A 17,046-nucleotide genomic window follows, 5' to 3' on the forward strand; every position below is an offset into this window, starting at 1 on the left:
TCAAGCTTCCGAGTCTATAGTACATACGTAGCTTTAAAAATTCATTGAGAACGCGAATATGATTAACTCTCCCCTGCCTCACACCTTGCCCCACGCTAATACTAGCACAAAGTAAACTATAATGCCTTATTAAATAAAAGAAACAGTTCCTGCATTCCTTCGTTGATTTAGCAACGTGAAAGGACGACGATCGAGGCGGTATATAGTTATACATATACCAGTACAGTATATTGTATCGAGGCTAGTCAACGATGTCTATTCATTCTCTCTACTTTCCTTCGAGTACGATTATGCTAGCACAGATTCCTGGAGTTATTTGTGTGTTTGTTTATAAGGAGTTTTATGGTCATTGTGGGGGGGGTGGGGGAGCGGGTCTGGTCCCCTTGGTATTGGTGACAAAGTCGGAGCAGTAAATGTATGTATTTACAAAGTGATGTAGTTGGTGACAGGATCTTGTAGAGGAACATTGATTGCAATACATGTAACCACATGGCCTTAACTGAAAGTGGAGACCATACATAACGGATTATTTACACAAACATACTAAGCAGCTACTTAGTCACCTAGTATTCCATATTATATCAATCCTCATGCCTCTTACTGACCACCTCCAACACCCCCTCGTACTCTGGAAACCATTTCCTCGTTAACACTGCTGTATACTTTTTCAACCTCTCACTCCCCAATACGAGTTTCAAAAGCTCTGGATTTCCTGGCTGCCCGATCGCATTTTGGAGGAACCCACAAAGGATCATATCAATCAACGTCGGTTCACTCCCATGGAAGAATTCGGTCCCTTCTAACCTCGCCTCAAGACCTTCGGCCCACTCCCGTACCAGTCGCTCCCGCTCCTCATCAGAATGCCGGCCGAAACCATTCGCCCACATCGCGTTGGTGATATTCCGCTTAAGGTAGAACCCGAATAGCCATTGTAGTGGCCACGGGCCTGGAAGGATAGATCGGGAGGCATAAAAGTTGGTAGGTATGCACCACCGCTGGTACACAACCACTGGATACAGCAGCTCCTCCGTCCATGCCTGCCACGCTCTTGTGTCTGCACGTTGTGCGGCAGTGAGCCGACTGTCTGGATCAGGGACCACACCCTTCTCGATAAGCTCCCTGACGATAAAGTGGGAGTCTGCAATGGTATCCGTTTTCCCGCCGTCTTTAAAGAGCTCTATGTACGGGAGTTTCCCTTTAGGTGCCGATATGGGTTGCACAGTATGAAGCGTATAATCGGTGAAACCGGTTGCGCGGAGGAAGGTTTCGAGCTTTTGGCAGTAGCCCGAGGGGCTAGGTCCGTTAACGGGTTGGGGGAAACCGTAAAAGTTGATTCTAGTGGACATTTTGGCGGTGATTCGAGTATGAAGAGATGGATGAATAAGGATTCATTGGCAAGATACCTTATATATGTTACGTAGGTGTCTTCACTGGGTTTCTTGAGTTGGGCCGCGGGCAGTGCATTGCCTAAAGAGGAATGTGTGTACCACAACATCGTATACAACTCAAAATACCTCACGAGCAAGGATCAATTGATCAACTGATTAATTTATTGGCGCAGCTACTGATCTGATTATTCAGGCGACCACAAAAATTCCTCTGCTCAGCCCCGAGAGCGAGTGCTAAGCTGCTGGTACATTAGTGGAGATTATCTCTGCCTCCATATGATCATATCAGATTTTCATTAAGCCAGGCTTCGAATGAGTACCATGATGTTAACCACAGATTGGTCTTTATGTAAAGTACTGTTTCATGCTCTAAACATGAGTTTCCCCATATTCGACGGGGCGCCTATATATGCATTACTACCTCACGTATCAGATGAAGAAGTTTCCGCTATATATTGTCTGATGATAATGGAGATACACAAACAAATAAGTCCCTTCAGGATGGCCTTGGAAACCCCTAATGATATTCTAGCCGAGTTCTCGGTTTCATTAGATGAATCCATTGAGGAGATTGAAGATTTAATTCTAGCTATAGAATCGGAACGGGTGGGACACTATTAAAATTCTTCATCGTTCTTGATTGTATAATAAGATTCTTCACCAAAAAAAGAATAAATACCCTCACCTATAATATGTACTTGGTGCTTAATGTATCCAATCTTCATCCAATTAATCATTCTTGATCTATCAATGAACCTTAAACTAGCCCAGGTGTTGTTTTTAGTTGGTGTGCATTTGGTGAGTTGTTTCATCGCGCGTAGTAGAGATTATTAGACTGGTGATATAGTCCACGAACCATCGAAGAGACGTGAGATATAGCTAGACATTCGTTCTTACAGTTAGGGTTAGTTAGATTCCAAGGATTTAATTTGCGGGTTTGCGGAAATCTAATGGCATGGTCGCGATCGTACTTACGTATATGCCCCTTAGCTCTAGCTTATGTAAAACACAAATTTGATCATTGACCGTGTAAATGCATGTACATGGTTATGCAATGTACATCATTTAAATTACAAAACTCACACCTTAGTGCATATATAAGCTTGCTATGGAGTCTCATCTGTAGTCTCAATATTCAAAATGGTGAGTAACCATATCTTGTGTCGTATGATCATACAATCGTTATTGTTAAAATATAAAATAATCGTTCCCTGCTCATAGTATGCAGGTCGCGTCAGCTTTTGAAGAGAGTTCGTGATCCTGTCTTGTTGTTTTGCTGTCTTGCTATCGATCCTCTGTCTTGCTGTCCTGTTCTTTGGGTTGATTGGCTGCTGAGTATTTTCTTTAGCTCACGAGCAATACACTGAATACCACTCTCATTCACCACCCGATAACAATTATATACGTTGGTTTCTCTAGGGATTGGTAGAGCGACAATCAGGGAGCTAATACCTACTATTTCGAAATCTAGCTTAATCCAATATACGATGTATGTACGTACCTACTTTCCATACGCTCCAAAATTATCGACTCTATCCCATTATTTTTTGGGTAATGGGTGTAAAGGCAGCACCATGAAGAGAAACATAGCTCTCCAAATGAGATATGCTTTGACTCATTTCATCTCGACCTCATTGGATACTCTGGCAAGCTAGGTGAGGCCTTATGTAATTGCGCAATTACGGTGTTGATCGACCTAATTCGCTACAGGCTACAGCTCTCCCCCAGTAAGGTAGATTTCCGGTGAAGCGCTAATAGGTAACTATTACGATATGCAGAACAAGCTCACATATGCATTGGCAGTCCTGATCAAAATATGGGTAAGATGCATATATGTGCGTTTAAAAAGCCTAGTGGAGAACTTAAGTCATTAAACTCAACGTAAACTCAATTATGCGTGTCCTATCTAGTAGCTAATTTACAAACATTGTACTAGTACATACTCATAAACAAATCAGATAACCCTCGCCAACTCAACTACTCCACTTACCATTAGGCCTCCTCAGTCGACAGTGCATAACAAAGGAAAATGACAACGCAAAATGCGACAAAACATAAACATCATTAATCAATAACAGTAGCTTGATTTTTTTTCTTTTTTTCTTTTTGTAAGTCTGGGAAACCATTGCTTGAAAACAGTAATAAAAAATCAACATCGTTCTCTCTCTGGTATCGTTCGTTATACCTTCTCGCAGACATATGAAATCAAAGGCCAACAACATAAAACATAGAATATAAGAAAGGGAAATCACTAAAACTGATATTCATGAATTTCATTAAAGAATTTGACCACCACCGACTAAAGGAAACCCAGTTATCCCGCAATCCCAAAGAGTGAAACCAACTCTTGAATCAAAGCCGGAAATCGAATAAATCAAATCTTCTCCTAATACTCCGTTTACAACCCAATTGCCTCATAGTCATTTGGCAAACTCATATTCCAGGACGCTGCGGTTCCCGCATCAACAGCTTCCAAAGAAAGTGTCCTGCGAGTTGTTGAGTAATTCAGGTTTTATGTAATCTTGAAATCCCAGGATATCAGGGTCCCTTTCCAATGCTGTTAAGTCTAAAACCCCTTCATGTGTAAACATTGAATATTCTGGCTGGGCTAATAACTCGTCGGTGTAGGAATTTTGAGGCTTTCTCGCCATAGATGAGTTCTCCATAGAATGAGCTGGCATATCGTAACTACCATCTAGCGCATTGAATGCCAAAGAGCCTCTGCCCGATGATGAGGTGAAGTCCTCAAAATCGTATCCCCCGTGTGGTGAGGGGGGAATGCTGAAGTCATGAGAAGCACTAGGGGAACTCTCTCTCAACGAGGGTGTCCCTTCAATAACGTATTGTGGAGTTTGCGGTCCTGGGCTGTGACCGGCAGGGCTGCTGAAATCTGGAATATCACGAGGTGATGGGGGGTTGGAAGCGTCAGATGCAAAATAAGCCTCTTCCTCTGAACCCTCAGTATTTTCTTCCGGCTTCACAGTACGGTCCTCCTCTTCCTTGAGCGGCTTCTTGCGAGGCCTTCCCCTCTTGACTACCTTCCTAATAACCCCCTCAAACGCTCCACTGCACATCCCACGCTGCCGGTGTCTAGTCAAAGCATCATGCCTAGCAAATGCATTTCCACAATCACACGGATACGGTTTGACACCCGTATGAATTTTTGAATGTCTTTTCAGGTCATGGTGTCGAACGAAACACTTCTTACAGGTTTCGCATAGGAACTGACGATCTCCAAGATGGGTTTGAACATGGGACTTGATATTCTCCTTTCTCCCAAATCTCTTCTCGCAATCAGGGTAAAGGCATAACCATTTTCCGTCAGTAGCTTCCGGTCCGGAGATGTAGCTATTTATTAAATCAATTGTAATCTCTGTGGCCTTTTCACTTGGAGTAGAAGACGATTCCCTCACTGGAGCGGGGGGCGGTGTATCTAAAGTTGTGCGTGGGGCTGGTGCCAGAGCCGGAAGATCCACTTGTTGAAACCTCTTTGCTGGAGCTGGGCCTTTCTGAACAACTATACTCAGAGGGCTCCGGAAAGGTTTTTCAAAACGGACTGGGGGTGACGATGGGATAGAGTCGAAGGCCGGAGATAGGGGTGAATACGGAGGTGCGGCTTCAAAGTCGGCCTCCGATCCCATATTACTGATTGCAGACATGCTAGCAAACTTGATGTGTGGCAGAGGTGCCATATCAAAGGTATTGTGGCCTAGGCGAGCGGTGTGCGGCGGGGTAGGCAAATCGTGAACTTGAGAATTCTCAAACTGGAAGTTAGCTCTTAGTGGAGAGTGATTCGACACAACCGAGACTCTTCTGGACATAGCCGGCGAGTCAATTCCGGAGAGGAATTGATCAATGTCATGCGGAATTGAAGCATTGTTCTGTTGGTAGCAGGTGAATGGGCTTTGCGGGGTGACTGGGTTGAAAGCTAATAGACCCGTGTAAGCGGGTGATAATCCATGACCAACCCGCAGTGGTTGACTTACTAAGAATGCCTTGGCATGTGGGTGTTCTAGGCCTTTGATCATTCATGATGCCCCAATACTCCATATCAATACCGCCATCTGCTGTCGTTGGATGGTTGTGGTTTTGTTCGTCCCCATTTACTTTAATGCCGAGTCCGTTCATGGTTCTAACCGCAGATATACTGGCGTTGCTGTTTATGGGGCTCTGAGCCGTAGCCGAGCCGAGAGTCAGTGCGTCCGCAACAGAGTTATGCCGTCTGTGTTGATAACCTCCTCCTTGACGCTTCGAAGGCGAGGGATAGGGTGCTAGACGGTTTGTCTGCTGTCGTTGCTTATGTTGTTTGGCAGCCTGTTTCCCATCTATAGCCCGGTTGCCTTGGGGCGTATGCATATGGAAAGTGAGCTCCTGTGCTGTCATTGACATTGAATTATCAATTGTCGATCCTATCTCTAGCAACTACCTATCGCCCTGTGGTCAGACGTTAGCAACTGTAATTTAATACAGGGAGTAGTAATCTGGGGTATATTAAAATACCTGACGATAGTATTGCAGAGTAGAACTTTCAGATGCGAAAAAACAAGACAAACAGCCGGCTATATAGATGTTATATGGATCGGAAGCTGCAATAATTGGCCCCGTAAAACAAAATAAGGGGATGGCCCCGGGTAAATAATTGAACTCTTTGAAAACCTCAAAAACGTGAAATCGTGAAGTAGATCGTAATATCGTCTGGAGAAATTATCCAATGGACTAGTTACTCGAGAAGCCCTCTCGGGAGCTGCTGTGGTTTGATAGTGACAATAGAATGACCGATATTGTTTTGACTGCGTATATCGGATAGGGAGGGACGTGGTGAGGGGGTAATTATGAGCGAAATGACTCGCAGCGTGAAGATAGGAGTGGACTACGGAGTCCAAGCGAGGGATAGAGGGAGGAAAGGAAGAAACAAGCTGCAGGAGGGGGCGAGCAGGAGGGTCTAAGAGGGAAACGGATGCCTTGTTTACATAGATGCTTGGCTGTTGCTATAACAACACGCCTCGAGCGATCTCCGTGACGCACCAACACGTGAGTTGGCGTTGCTACCGGCAACGATCTTGATCGGCGCGTAGCAAACAACCCCAGCTGTTTCCGGCTTGCAGACGCGACTTGACCCGCCGAGTTTGTGCTGTGCCTCTGTTAGTAAACTTCAGATGTCAATATTACTGGTGGCCCCAAATCGTGTAATGAGTCCAATCTATCCAGTAAGATAATACACGGATTAATTTTTGCCCTTTAAGCCGAAGTTGTTGTTGAAAGTCTCTACGAAGAAGCTGAAATCATAACATGACCTACATAATGTACTCACGGGACAGAATTTCAATGTATCAGGGCATTTTAATGAGCATTATCAGCTGGTAAATATGGCGCTCCGTAACACGCGAATATTAGCTGTTTACATGCACATACATGTATGTAGAGTATGTAGGTACATATAATACATACATACATGTACATACATGATGAACAGTACTGTAGTCAAGACGGCCGATGGTAGCAGCGTAACCCCGCTATAGAGGACGAGATCTAAAGCATGCATGAGCTCATCTCTTTTAACGGCTTCTGTATTGAAAAAGCGAGGAAAACAACCACGACAAAACACCAGGCCCGACGTGGTGAAATTACGATCAACACATCATTTGCATAATCAACTCCGTAAAACAAAAACAAGTGACAACTGAAAATTGAACTTCGATATCTATGACAAGCTTTTGTACGTCACTCCATATACATCATGTAGGACATCCATGTATAGAGTAGAGAACATACATGTATGCAAACTGTCGCGATGGCTTTTCAACAGATCAAAAAAAAAAAGAATTTCTACTAATTAAAAACCGTGCTTTTTATAACGTGATATTAAGGGTAACCGATAGGTATTCGGCATGTGATGATATATTATGGTAAACAAAAGGACAGTCCGAATTCACCAAATCATAAACGATTATTCGAGGATTTTGTTATTGTTCTATTTTTAGTTGAAACCTCGTGGGTTTGATGAGTGATCGATCTCATAACAAACCTCTCCGAGAAATTGTTTATCCGTGCCAGTAAACGGCTATCCGGGCATTGAAATCAATTATGAGATTCCCCTTGCTCCACAGACCCGGGGAATATTCATGATATATATCACGACTCCCACATCCAATCAGAATGCCATGTTTTAACATCTCCAGCCACAGCCAATCCAACAGGGCAGGTTGATCTTGGTCAGCCACAACGTGGCGTGTGACTGTCCTAGGGCACCCACACAACCCACTAATGTCAACCCCACAAATACCCACCCACCAAAAGTTCCGCAGGGTTTTTTCCACCTTAACAAACCATTACCAACATCGAAGAGGCATTCTTGCTGAGCTGCTGGTTTCCATCCGACAAACATGCAAATCTTTGTAAAGACCCTTACGGGCAAGACCATCACCCTCGAGGTTGAGTCCTCCGACTCAATCGAGAATGTCAAGTCCAAGATCCGTACGTTTTTCTTTTTGAGGGTCTTTATCACGATTACCAATCAGCCGCTGACTGTGTGTGTGCATCAACAGAGGATAAGGAGGGAATCCCCCCAGACCAACAGCGCTTGATCTTCGCCGGCAAGCAGCTTGAGGATGGCCGCTCCCTCGCGGACTACAACATCCAGAAGGAGTCCACTCTCCACCTTGTGCTCCGCCTCCGTGGTGGTGCCAAGAAGAGAAAGAAGAAGGTGTACACCACCCCCAAGAAGATCAAGCACAAGCGCAAGAAGTAAGCCCCTGGTTCCGATTGTAAAGAGATGGAGATGATACCAACTGGATTCGTAGGACCAAACTTGCTGTGCTTAAGTTCTACAAGGTCGACAGCGAGGGCAAGATCGAGCGTCTCCGCCGCGAGTGTCCTCAGGAAGGAGTCAGTATTCCCATAATCACATTCAGATATCATAAATCTAACCGTGTGTTCAATTCTAGTGTGGTGCTGGTGTCTTCATGGCCGCTATGCACAACCGCCAGTACTGCGGAAAGTGCCACTTGACCTACGTCTTCGACGAGACTGCTTAGAGGATGGCAAGGGTTTTCGGTGTTAGGGAAGGAAACGGGTAAACTGACTCATGTACTTTTTTTAATATCAAAAGTAGGCTAGAATCTAAAAGGTTTTTTTCTGGGAATCGTGTGCTTCTGTGATGTGACGCGATCGTAATGTGCTTATGAACTCCTACCGTCACACCGCGTTCTTGCTTCTAGAAGAGATGACTCTTGTCACTCTTTATCGATCTAGAGGCGTGATTAGTACTACATATGATCGACCATTAAAGGCACAAATATGACGCTACCAGAGATCTCGCAAGTGCTTCAAGAGCTATGACCTGGACCTGGACCTAGACATTGGACTAGACTTTCAATTTGACTCAAAGATTCGGGGGTCACAAGGAATGAGAGCTTCGAAAATTCCATTTATTTTCTCAGAAACTATCCCTTCCATGGATGAAACTTGTCAAATTCGCGACCTGGGCCGTGCACCACTTAGTAGGGTGATCTATTCAGGAAGTGATTGACTGAAATAAGGCAGCGACCTGCGAAGTTTTTGGCATATAGGCGTACTACAAGTACTGGAAAACGCAGCGAACAGCTTACCCTGACGTTTCCTCACTCAAATTTCGAGATCACATGATATTTATGCATGAGAGATTTCGCAAATGTCTCACGCGCCCAAGGGATACGTACATGTACCAGGTGTTGAGGGTAAGTGATCAGAATCTGATAAGTGAATGCTGCGGTGAATACGTGTATTTTTCTTATCAGATTCTGATCACTTTTCGCTATACCCTAGTACTAGTATGTACATGTCAATGTGATTCTACCCATACAGCCTTAAGCGGTAGCTTATCTTGTGCCTAGACTGTACCCACTTTAGTATCGCAATTAATAAACAAAAAAAGAAGAGAATATGACTACCTATATACATGTAAGTACTTTAAAGACCCTAATTGCCAAGCAAACCGTCAAATTGGTTTTCTAGCTCCTGAAAATGTACATGGCCCATCACTCGCACATAAGGACCCAACACAAAATCACCTAGCGCTAGATTTAGCCTCTCAAAATCTTACTGGAGCAAAAAACAGGAGTTAAAAACTACATGATGTTCTTACATTCTTAGCCATTTTAGACATCGCCAAATTTAGGAACCGTTTCGAGCCGTCATAAATTCATTATAAAAACCAAAAATAGATACTTATCCGGACAGATCCCATAAATCTAGGCTCTAAACCTTAAGTCCACGTATGTATATCCCAGCACCTACTAGCATAAAGAATGGGACGATCCCACCAGCACCAGACCTTATAAGAAAGCCCGAGGCTCGGAATTCGAACTTCCAACCCCCCGCCGACAATCATAACGTTTTCTCAGCCTCAATAGATGTACACACCTCACATTTTCATCAACTATCAAACTCCATGCTCATTCCTGCGATAACTGAATGAGCCGTACGCATGCAGCTAGTGAAACCAATACCATGGGAGGTGACATAACTTCAACCAACAACAAACTTAGACATCCTTATCCCCACCCCGCCGCGATCTCTCCCCAAACCGGGCGCGCTCCACCATGAGGGAGATTTCGCAATTCAGGAATGCGGGTCAAAATAAATTGATTCAATTTTCCGGGGAATCGCATAAGGGCAGGGGAGGGTGGAGATTGGATACTTAAACGTCGTTGATATCTCATTAGCACGTTTTTTACCTTTGGTTGTTTTTAGGAATAGGAATATGCCTCTATGCTGTTCCCGGGGTGATTCTCCGACCTAGTAATCTATCATGAACGTCGGGGCAAAGGTAAGATACCAGTTAGCTCGCATCACAACACTCTAATCTTTAAAACGGCATGTCAATTGATCAATCTGATATCGTTCAGCACTTTCCGAGGTAAACAAAAGACCCAAAGGGCGGTTATGTGCCAATAGGAAGTGTCTATGTTTAGAAATTCTTCATGCCCGCCGGAGCTTAACCTTATCCCAGAAGAGCGGCAAACGTTTCAAGCCTCCCGTGCCCTGATTCGTTACCACCACTCTGCGCTAACCCGTTATCAGTTACACTACTGCGAACACCCAACACAACAGCCTTGTGATCTTCAGGTACAAAGCGCTTGATGTCTGCTTCGCTGTAGTCCCTTCCTTCGAGGCTTAAATAAAGAAACCCGTTTCTTTGCTATTTGATAACAATCGCGCAATGATTGGCAATTGGGTCGGTTCCCGGCTATTTTTGCATGGGAGCTTTTGCTTGCAGAGGTTTTAGAGCTCGATACCAAGATTTTTGAGGTTTCAAATCATAGACAACGGACGGCCTGGATCTGGTATATAAAAGACACCTGTGTTGTCATACATGTATCCAACACTAAGCGAAGAAAGAAGCAAAGACAAGTGCGGCGAAAGGGGCTGTTATATGTATCAATGCTTTTCCCTCCGAGGCCCGCCAGACTTCTTCGAATTCCCTCACTTCAGTAATTCATTAGAGCTTAACTACTGCTGCCTATAGGGTCCGGATCCTATTTTCCTTATTTTTAATTTTTCTGCTGCATTCTCCTTTCCTTTAAGCCGGCTTCTCAGGTTTGGAAGACCTGTTCTCTCAATATATCATGAAGCTCCACACTACACTCCCCCTCCTTTCACTCTTTCTACTCGGCACATCTGTTATATGTGCTCCTACACCAGAAGACAATCGTGAAGGAGGCCAAGGGCGAGAGGGTAACGACCGCTGCAGGGGTCGAGGTTGTGATGATAATGGGAAAGGTACGTTTATATAAGTGTATAAATCTATCATATGATCATTGATCCTGATATAAACGTAGATATAGTAATAACAACAACAGCCCCAGGTGGACTAGTTGTTACTATGACGCTTCCAATTGGTGACTTTTTTGGTGGTAGCCCGTCTGCTACTGGGGATGCGGAGGGACTTGCCGAGACTGGTAATGGCAGTGACGATAACGGGGATAATGGCAGCAGTGATAGGAATGGAGGTGGAAATAGTAACGGCAGTGATGATGAGATTGATTCCGATAACAGTAACAGGGGAGGGAGTAGTGGGAGAGGAGGGCGTGGAAGAAAAGGTTTAATCCCCACTCACCGTCAATTTGTGAATCAAAATCTCATCTCACAATTAAACAGCGCTTTTCCTCTCACCCGCCAACGTGCAATCCAACTCTGCCAAGACTGGTCAGGAAGAAACCTCCGACCCCACCCAGGCCGACTCACTCACCGACTCTGCGAACTTTATAAACTTCTGCACAGACAAAACACTCACAAACGGCCAGCAGATCAAATCCGGCTCCTGTAATGGAATCCCCATGGGCGACATTCCCTCTACGGCTAACATGGTCTCCACAATCATCATATCTCCCGGCCCCGGCGAAGACATCCCCGCTGAGACGTCATTCGATATCGAGATCCAAGTTCTTAACCTCGTTGCCGGAAGCTTCACCAGTGAGTATATTCCAATCATATACTAGCATTGATACAGTACTGACATACCTCCTTTTCTGCAAGACCCAGCATCAACCTACTATTCAGCACCGCAAACACTCAAGGACGGCAAAATAGTAGGTCACACCCACGTCGTCATCCAACGCCTCAGCTCCCTCAACCCAAGCACACCACCAGACCCAGCAGCGTTTGAGTTCTTCAAGGGCATCAATGACGCCGGTGATGGTAGCGGCGGGCTGAAGGCCACGGTGTCCGCGGGCCTGGAAAAGGGTTTCTATAGGGTTTGTACGATGAGCTCGGCGGCGAATCATCAGCCTGTCTTGATGCCGGTTGCGCAGAGGGGTGCGCAGGATGATTGTCAGAGGTTCTCGGTGGGGAAGAAGGGGTAGTGGTGATGGTCGTTAGGGAGGGTGTAAGATAGAGAAGAAGATTCGTTGCAGGTCATTGTTGCTGACTCTTGTGGGCCGTTGGTCGCGTCGAGGTGCTTATGGATCTGAATTCTGTTGTAGGAGCGGTCAGTTTGGGGGTTGTCGTGAGGTTAGTGTTGTCGGCCTCTTGTTTGCGGTACTGATGGCAGTATTGTACAGGGTGGGCCCTATGTTCGTTGAAGGAACATAGGAGTAGGAGTATATATTGGAAAGAATAGTCTATATATCTCAAACGTCAGCGGTGTATGTATATAAGGTGGGAAGGTTAGAGGTGAAGAAACCCACTATAAGATGAGAGGGGATATTTATAAACACCTAAAATAATAATATTCTCAATTGAAAATACTGTGTGTTTTCAAATCCAATTCTGATACACGAATTTTTATCATCGTGTACTTGTTATTATCCTCAAATCTAGCACGCTGTAAGTGTATAGCCCCACTCTTTACCTACTCCCTCCGGTTTCCCACCCTGTACTTACTCCTTCTAACTCCCATTACTACTGCTCTGTATCCTCCACTGACACCACAACGCCGGAAAGCAGGCACCTTCACAATTGCAACCGGTTTTCCCGCCATTCCACAGCTCGCACAGACACTATACACCATCCACAAACCCTGATATGAATTTCGTGGTACGTACGATCAATGTCGCTCACTGTCAACCTTCACCTACTACGATGCTAGTACATGCGTTAACTGGCATTAATTCCAATCAATCGATCTAACCCATCCCATTTTACCTCCGGGCTTCGGTCCTCGTGTCTGTACTAACTCCGGCGTGCCAAGAATTCGTGGTGTTATCAGTAGCTAGTTGAGTTGGGGCGTTATCAATCGAATCAATTGCTGACAGGGCTAGGGTAGGTGCTAAGGTAACCATTTCTGATGCCAAGTGACTCATCCGCTAAAGAGGGGAGAGGGGAGAGCCTACGCGGCTGTGGTTGTTCGGGTTTGTGCGTTAGTAACGTTTCGCTCCATTCCTAGTAGGTTCGCTGGCCGGACGGCGCTATGCTGCGAAGTGTCTACCACTGGCCGGTCTATACGACGTAGGGCTAAGCCGCATGGGCTGAGTGCACTTTTTCAAGGACAGGTTGGAGACCGATTGGAGAGCGCTGCCTAGGGATAAGACTAAGACACCTTGAACAAAACGGTGCAGATACGTACTTTCCGTACGTACCGATGTCCACTCATTCTTTCCTTCTTTCTCTTGCACTCTCTTGCACTCTACCCGCGAGGAACATAAACACCTGCAGCAAAAATAATACCCCGAAGTTCGCTCGGACACCACTGCATGACGTCGCCCGTCATGGCCTGCAGGTAATCCATGCGTTTTCCCTTAATTTCCAAACAAGCTTTGGTATCGCAAAGGCCTACCGTTTGTATAGCACACAGCATCAAAGAAATTTCCCGACCAAATAAGAGAACAAGTGACTCGAATCGAGAGACGCCGGACTTCACCCGGCCGAGAGAAGGGCGATTACATATTAGAACTGGAAGTGTGCACTTATAAATCAGAGCCTTAGAGATATTTGCACTCCCTAGTCGAGAGCTAGACGCAGGGGAGGAAATCAAAAGGCATGGGCCGGCAGGGTCTGATTATAATTTCTGCCTATACGCCTACTCTATCTGATGAAGGAACAATATAACCGACTCGTCTATCTGTTGCTGTTGGACAGTTAATTGGTGGTCAACACAGGCCGCCCCCAATATGGCGTCAATCATCTAGGCATGTGCACGCCGGCCAGCCGTATACCTATCGGATTCTCTTCGGGCTCAATATGCTACTACATGTATTATGTACGTACATACTTCATTTCTACATTGAGACTTTTAAATACCAGTGCAAGTAAGTCAGTGATCAGACACGAATGGTTCCAAACCATACAAAGTACAGCAAACAATACTTTTAAACATTAATTCTGTTCTTCCCCGAGTACCAGATGGTCTAGAACAGGGAGCACTTACGGCACCGGTAATGGCACACAGAACATTGAAATAAGCTCTGCTTCCGCGCTTGCCCCACATGTGCGAGTAGGGTAAATTGGCCCCAATTGCCTCATTGGATACATGTAGCCATATTGCCCCACCGCACATAGTAGATCCCCTCAATTCCTTTCCTCCTACCAGGATCTTGGGAGCTCTACAAGACCAGCCTCCTAACTGCCCTTTTTCCAGATACAAATGGCAGAGATTCTGGGTAGATAATTAAGCAAGGTATGCGGAATACCCTCGAATAGCTGCTGCTCGGCCAGCGCCGGCGTTGGCATTGGCGGAGATATGCTTTTGTCCAGATCTTATTTCCCCCCGCCCACCTGGCTGGCGCATCAGTGCGCAACAACTCAAAGATGCCGATTAACCGGGAGATGCACGCACGCCTTGTGAGACATCTACCCTCTTGGCACGAGTAGAGAATAAGCATAGCATACGAATAAAGAGCATGGATTAGTCTGCGGCGAAGAGTCACGCTTGATTGTTGGATCGAATTTGATTGATTTTGTAGTGTAACTGTTTCCTGCAGTGTAATCAATTTTTTTTTTCTACCGCATATTTTTTGGGAAAAAAGAATGATACATTATAAAGGCTCTTTCCGTCCGCCTTCATTTTTTTTATACACTCAGACAGACAGAGAGGGACATAACTTGAGAATTGGTACGTACCATACAGTGCAGTGCCTACTACGAGGAGGCAAACATTTGGCGAACCACAAGAACCTCAACTCCAACCTTGATATCAGATGGCAGCAGCGATGATAACGGAATCCACACCTTCAAGCTCCTCCCCGACCCTCTCAGGTATTCCGCCTTTGAAAGATGACCCCCCTAGGGATGTCGAATTGCGGACCGACCTAGAGAAAGTGGATACGAAAGTGTCCATACACCACCCGTCACAGTTTCCAGACGGAGGCTTAACGGCATGGTTAGCAGTCTTAGGAGGGTTTTCGTGCCTGTTTTGCAGTTTTGGGTGGATAAATTGTAAGTTTTCCTCCTTCCGTATATAATTATATCAGGTGGCGAATATCCATATTAATCTATGGCTGGTATAATACAGGTATAGGAATATTTCAAGGCTACTATACCTCACATCAATTAAAAGACTACACGCCATCACAAGTATCGTGGATCTCGTCCCTTGAGACCTTCTGCATGTTCTTCTTTGGTCCTATAGTCGGAAAGTACTATGACGCCTATGGGTCCCGTTTCATTCTTCCTTTAGGAACCCTCTTGCATGTTTTTGGCCTCATGATGACTAGCATCTCGTCCAAGTACTGGCACTACATCGTCTGCCAGGGCATCGTCTCCGCAACTGGTGCATCCCTCATCTTCTACCCAGCCCTCGGCGACGTCTCCACCTGGTTCTTCAAGAAGCGTGCCTTCGCCCTCGGTATCATGGCCTCCGGCTCGTCCCTCGGCGGTGTTATCATGCCAATCATGATTGAGCGCCTCATTCCTAGAGTAGGCTACGGCTGGGCTATGCGTATCACCGCATTCCTGATCCTTGGGCTCATGATCGTCGCGAATCTTACGCTGCGCTCACGGCTCCCAGCGAAAGGGTGGTCTCCGTTCCTGTTGAATGACTTCACACGACACTTCAAGGAGCCCGGGTTCACTCTGACGGTGATGGGTGCATTCTTCTTCTTCTTTGGGATGTTTTTGCCATTCAACTATATTGTCGTTTCTGCGAAACAGAACGGCATGAGTACCACATTGGCCAACTACATGGTCTCCGTGCTCAATGCTGCCTCGGTATTCGGTCGAATTCTCCCCGGGTGGATTGGTGACAAGGTTGGGCGGTACAATATCATGGTGATTATCAGCTATGTGTCTGGGATCCTGATCTTCGCCTTGTGGATGACAACAACCGGGAATGCCCCCACGATTGTGTTTTCAGTGCTGTACGGATTCAGCACGGGTGCATTTGTGAGTCTGGCGCCGGCGTGCCTAGCACAGATCAGTCAGATTCGTGAGATTGGAGTGAGGAACGGAGCGTTGTTCGCTGTGATATCATTGGCTGCATTGACCGGTGTGCCTATTGGAGGTGCACTTGTAACAAGATATGATGGAGGGTTTGAAGGGCTACAGATATTTGCCGGGACTATGCTCCTGTGTGGAGCAACGGCGTTTGTGTTTGCGAGGGTGGTGGTGGGAGGGCGATCAGTCATGACGGTGGTGTAATGACTGGCTCTGAGTCTATATCCCCAAATTTCGTTGTCCAAAGTCTTTTTTTTTTGTTGTTGGTTACTATAATTTATTTACTTCATGATCTGTTCTGGGTACATACGGTTTTCGTCAGATTTGTATAGGATTGTTAGCATTCTGTTAGGGCTTGGTTCTATTAATTTTCTCTTCCCCGGTTAATAGGAAGTTGGATGAGGTATAATTACGTATTTAATGAATACTACGATAATAAGATACATATATAATTGTGTGTGTGTTGTCTATATATATGTCCATGGAGTCGGATGGGATTGTAACTGGATTGAGATCTCGCAATACGGTGCCTGAAGGAGCGGTTATGGGGATTATATACCCTCCTCATGCATCTTGTGACGTTTCCTCACCTAAACCATACAGTCTTTTACCGTCTCTTGACGAATACTGCCAGTTGACAGACAGGGGACTTTGGGCCAATAGAAGTTAAAAGGACCGGAGATCTCGTAGCTTGGCTGTTGCTTGACTGTCTTTCCATACTTGGAATCCCTGTTCGTCAAGTGGCAGTATTCGTCAAGAGACGGTAAAAGACTGTATCATACCACCCACCACGGTGCCACATTAAATATTC

At 45.5% G+C, this 17,046-nt stretch overlaps 5 protein-coding genes across 5 annotated transcripts; 3 read left to right on the forward strand and 2 right to left on the reverse strand.

Annotated features, from left to right (window-relative positions):
- Positions 1 to 526: 526 nt before the first annotated feature.
- On the reverse strand, positions 527 to 1,346 carry LAJ45_04183 (uncharacterized protein; the record flags this gene model as incomplete). The annotated part of the gene is made up of 2 exons (XM_046113764.1): positions 527 to 543; positions 602 to 1,346. 2 exons carry the CDS (start codon positions 1,344 to 1,346, stop codon positions 527 to 529), a joined length of 762 nt encoding a protein of 253 aa, XP_045972866.1.
- Positions 1,347 to 3,850: 2,504 nt separating this feature from the next.
- On the reverse strand, positions 3,851 to 6,930 carry LAJ45_04184 (uncharacterized protein; the record flags this gene model as incomplete). Its single annotated transcript, XM_046113765.1, has 6 exons — positions 3,851 to 5,316; positions 5,375 to 5,764; positions 5,815 to 5,822; positions 5,889 to 5,947; positions 6,414 to 6,519; positions 6,851 to 6,930. 6 exons carry the CDS (start codon positions 6,928 to 6,930, stop codon positions 3,851 to 3,853), a joined length of 2,109 nt encoding a protein of 702 aa, XP_045972867.1.
- Positions 6,931 to 7,771: 841 nt separating this feature from the next.
- LAJ45_04185 (uncharacterized protein) lies at positions 7,772 to 8,422 on the forward strand (the record flags this gene model as incomplete). Its single annotated transcript, XM_046113766.1, has 4 exons — positions 7,772 to 7,862; positions 7,934 to 8,132; positions 8,189 to 8,273; positions 8,333 to 8,422. 4 exons carry the CDS (start codon positions 7,772 to 7,774, stop codon positions 8,420 to 8,422), a joined length of 465 nt encoding a protein of 154 aa, XP_045972868.1.
- A 2,571-nt stretch (positions 8,423 to 10,993) lies between these two features.
- On the forward strand, positions 10,994 to 12,229 carry LAJ45_04186 (uncharacterized protein; the record flags this gene model as incomplete). Its single annotated transcript, XM_046113767.1, has 4 exons — positions 10,994 to 11,147; positions 11,207 to 11,467; positions 11,526 to 11,840; positions 11,904 to 12,229. The coding sequence occupies 4 exons, from the start codon at positions 10,994 to 10,996 to the stop codon at positions 12,227 to 12,229; spliced, it is 1,056 nt and encodes a 351-aa protein (XP_045972869.1).
- A 2,784-nt stretch (positions 12,230 to 15,013) lies between these two features.
- On the forward strand, positions 15,014 to 16,439 carry LAJ45_04187 (uncharacterized protein; the record flags this gene model as incomplete). The annotated part of the gene is made up of 2 exons (XM_046113768.1): positions 15,014 to 15,239; positions 15,316 to 16,439. The coding sequence occupies 2 exons, from the start codon at positions 15,014 to 15,016 to the stop codon at positions 16,437 to 16,439; spliced, it is 1,350 nt and encodes a 449-aa protein (XP_045972870.1).
- Between the last annotated feature and the right edge of the window lie 607 nt (positions 16,440 to 17,046).

The sequence above is a fragment of the Morchella importuna genome, assembly GCF_003444635.1.
Source record: "Morchella importuna strain M04M26 chromosome Unknown Morimp01GS010, whole genome shotgun sequence".
Lineage (NCBI taxonomy): Eukaryota > Fungi > Ascomycota > Pezizomycetes > Pezizales > Morchellaceae > Morchella > Morchella importuna.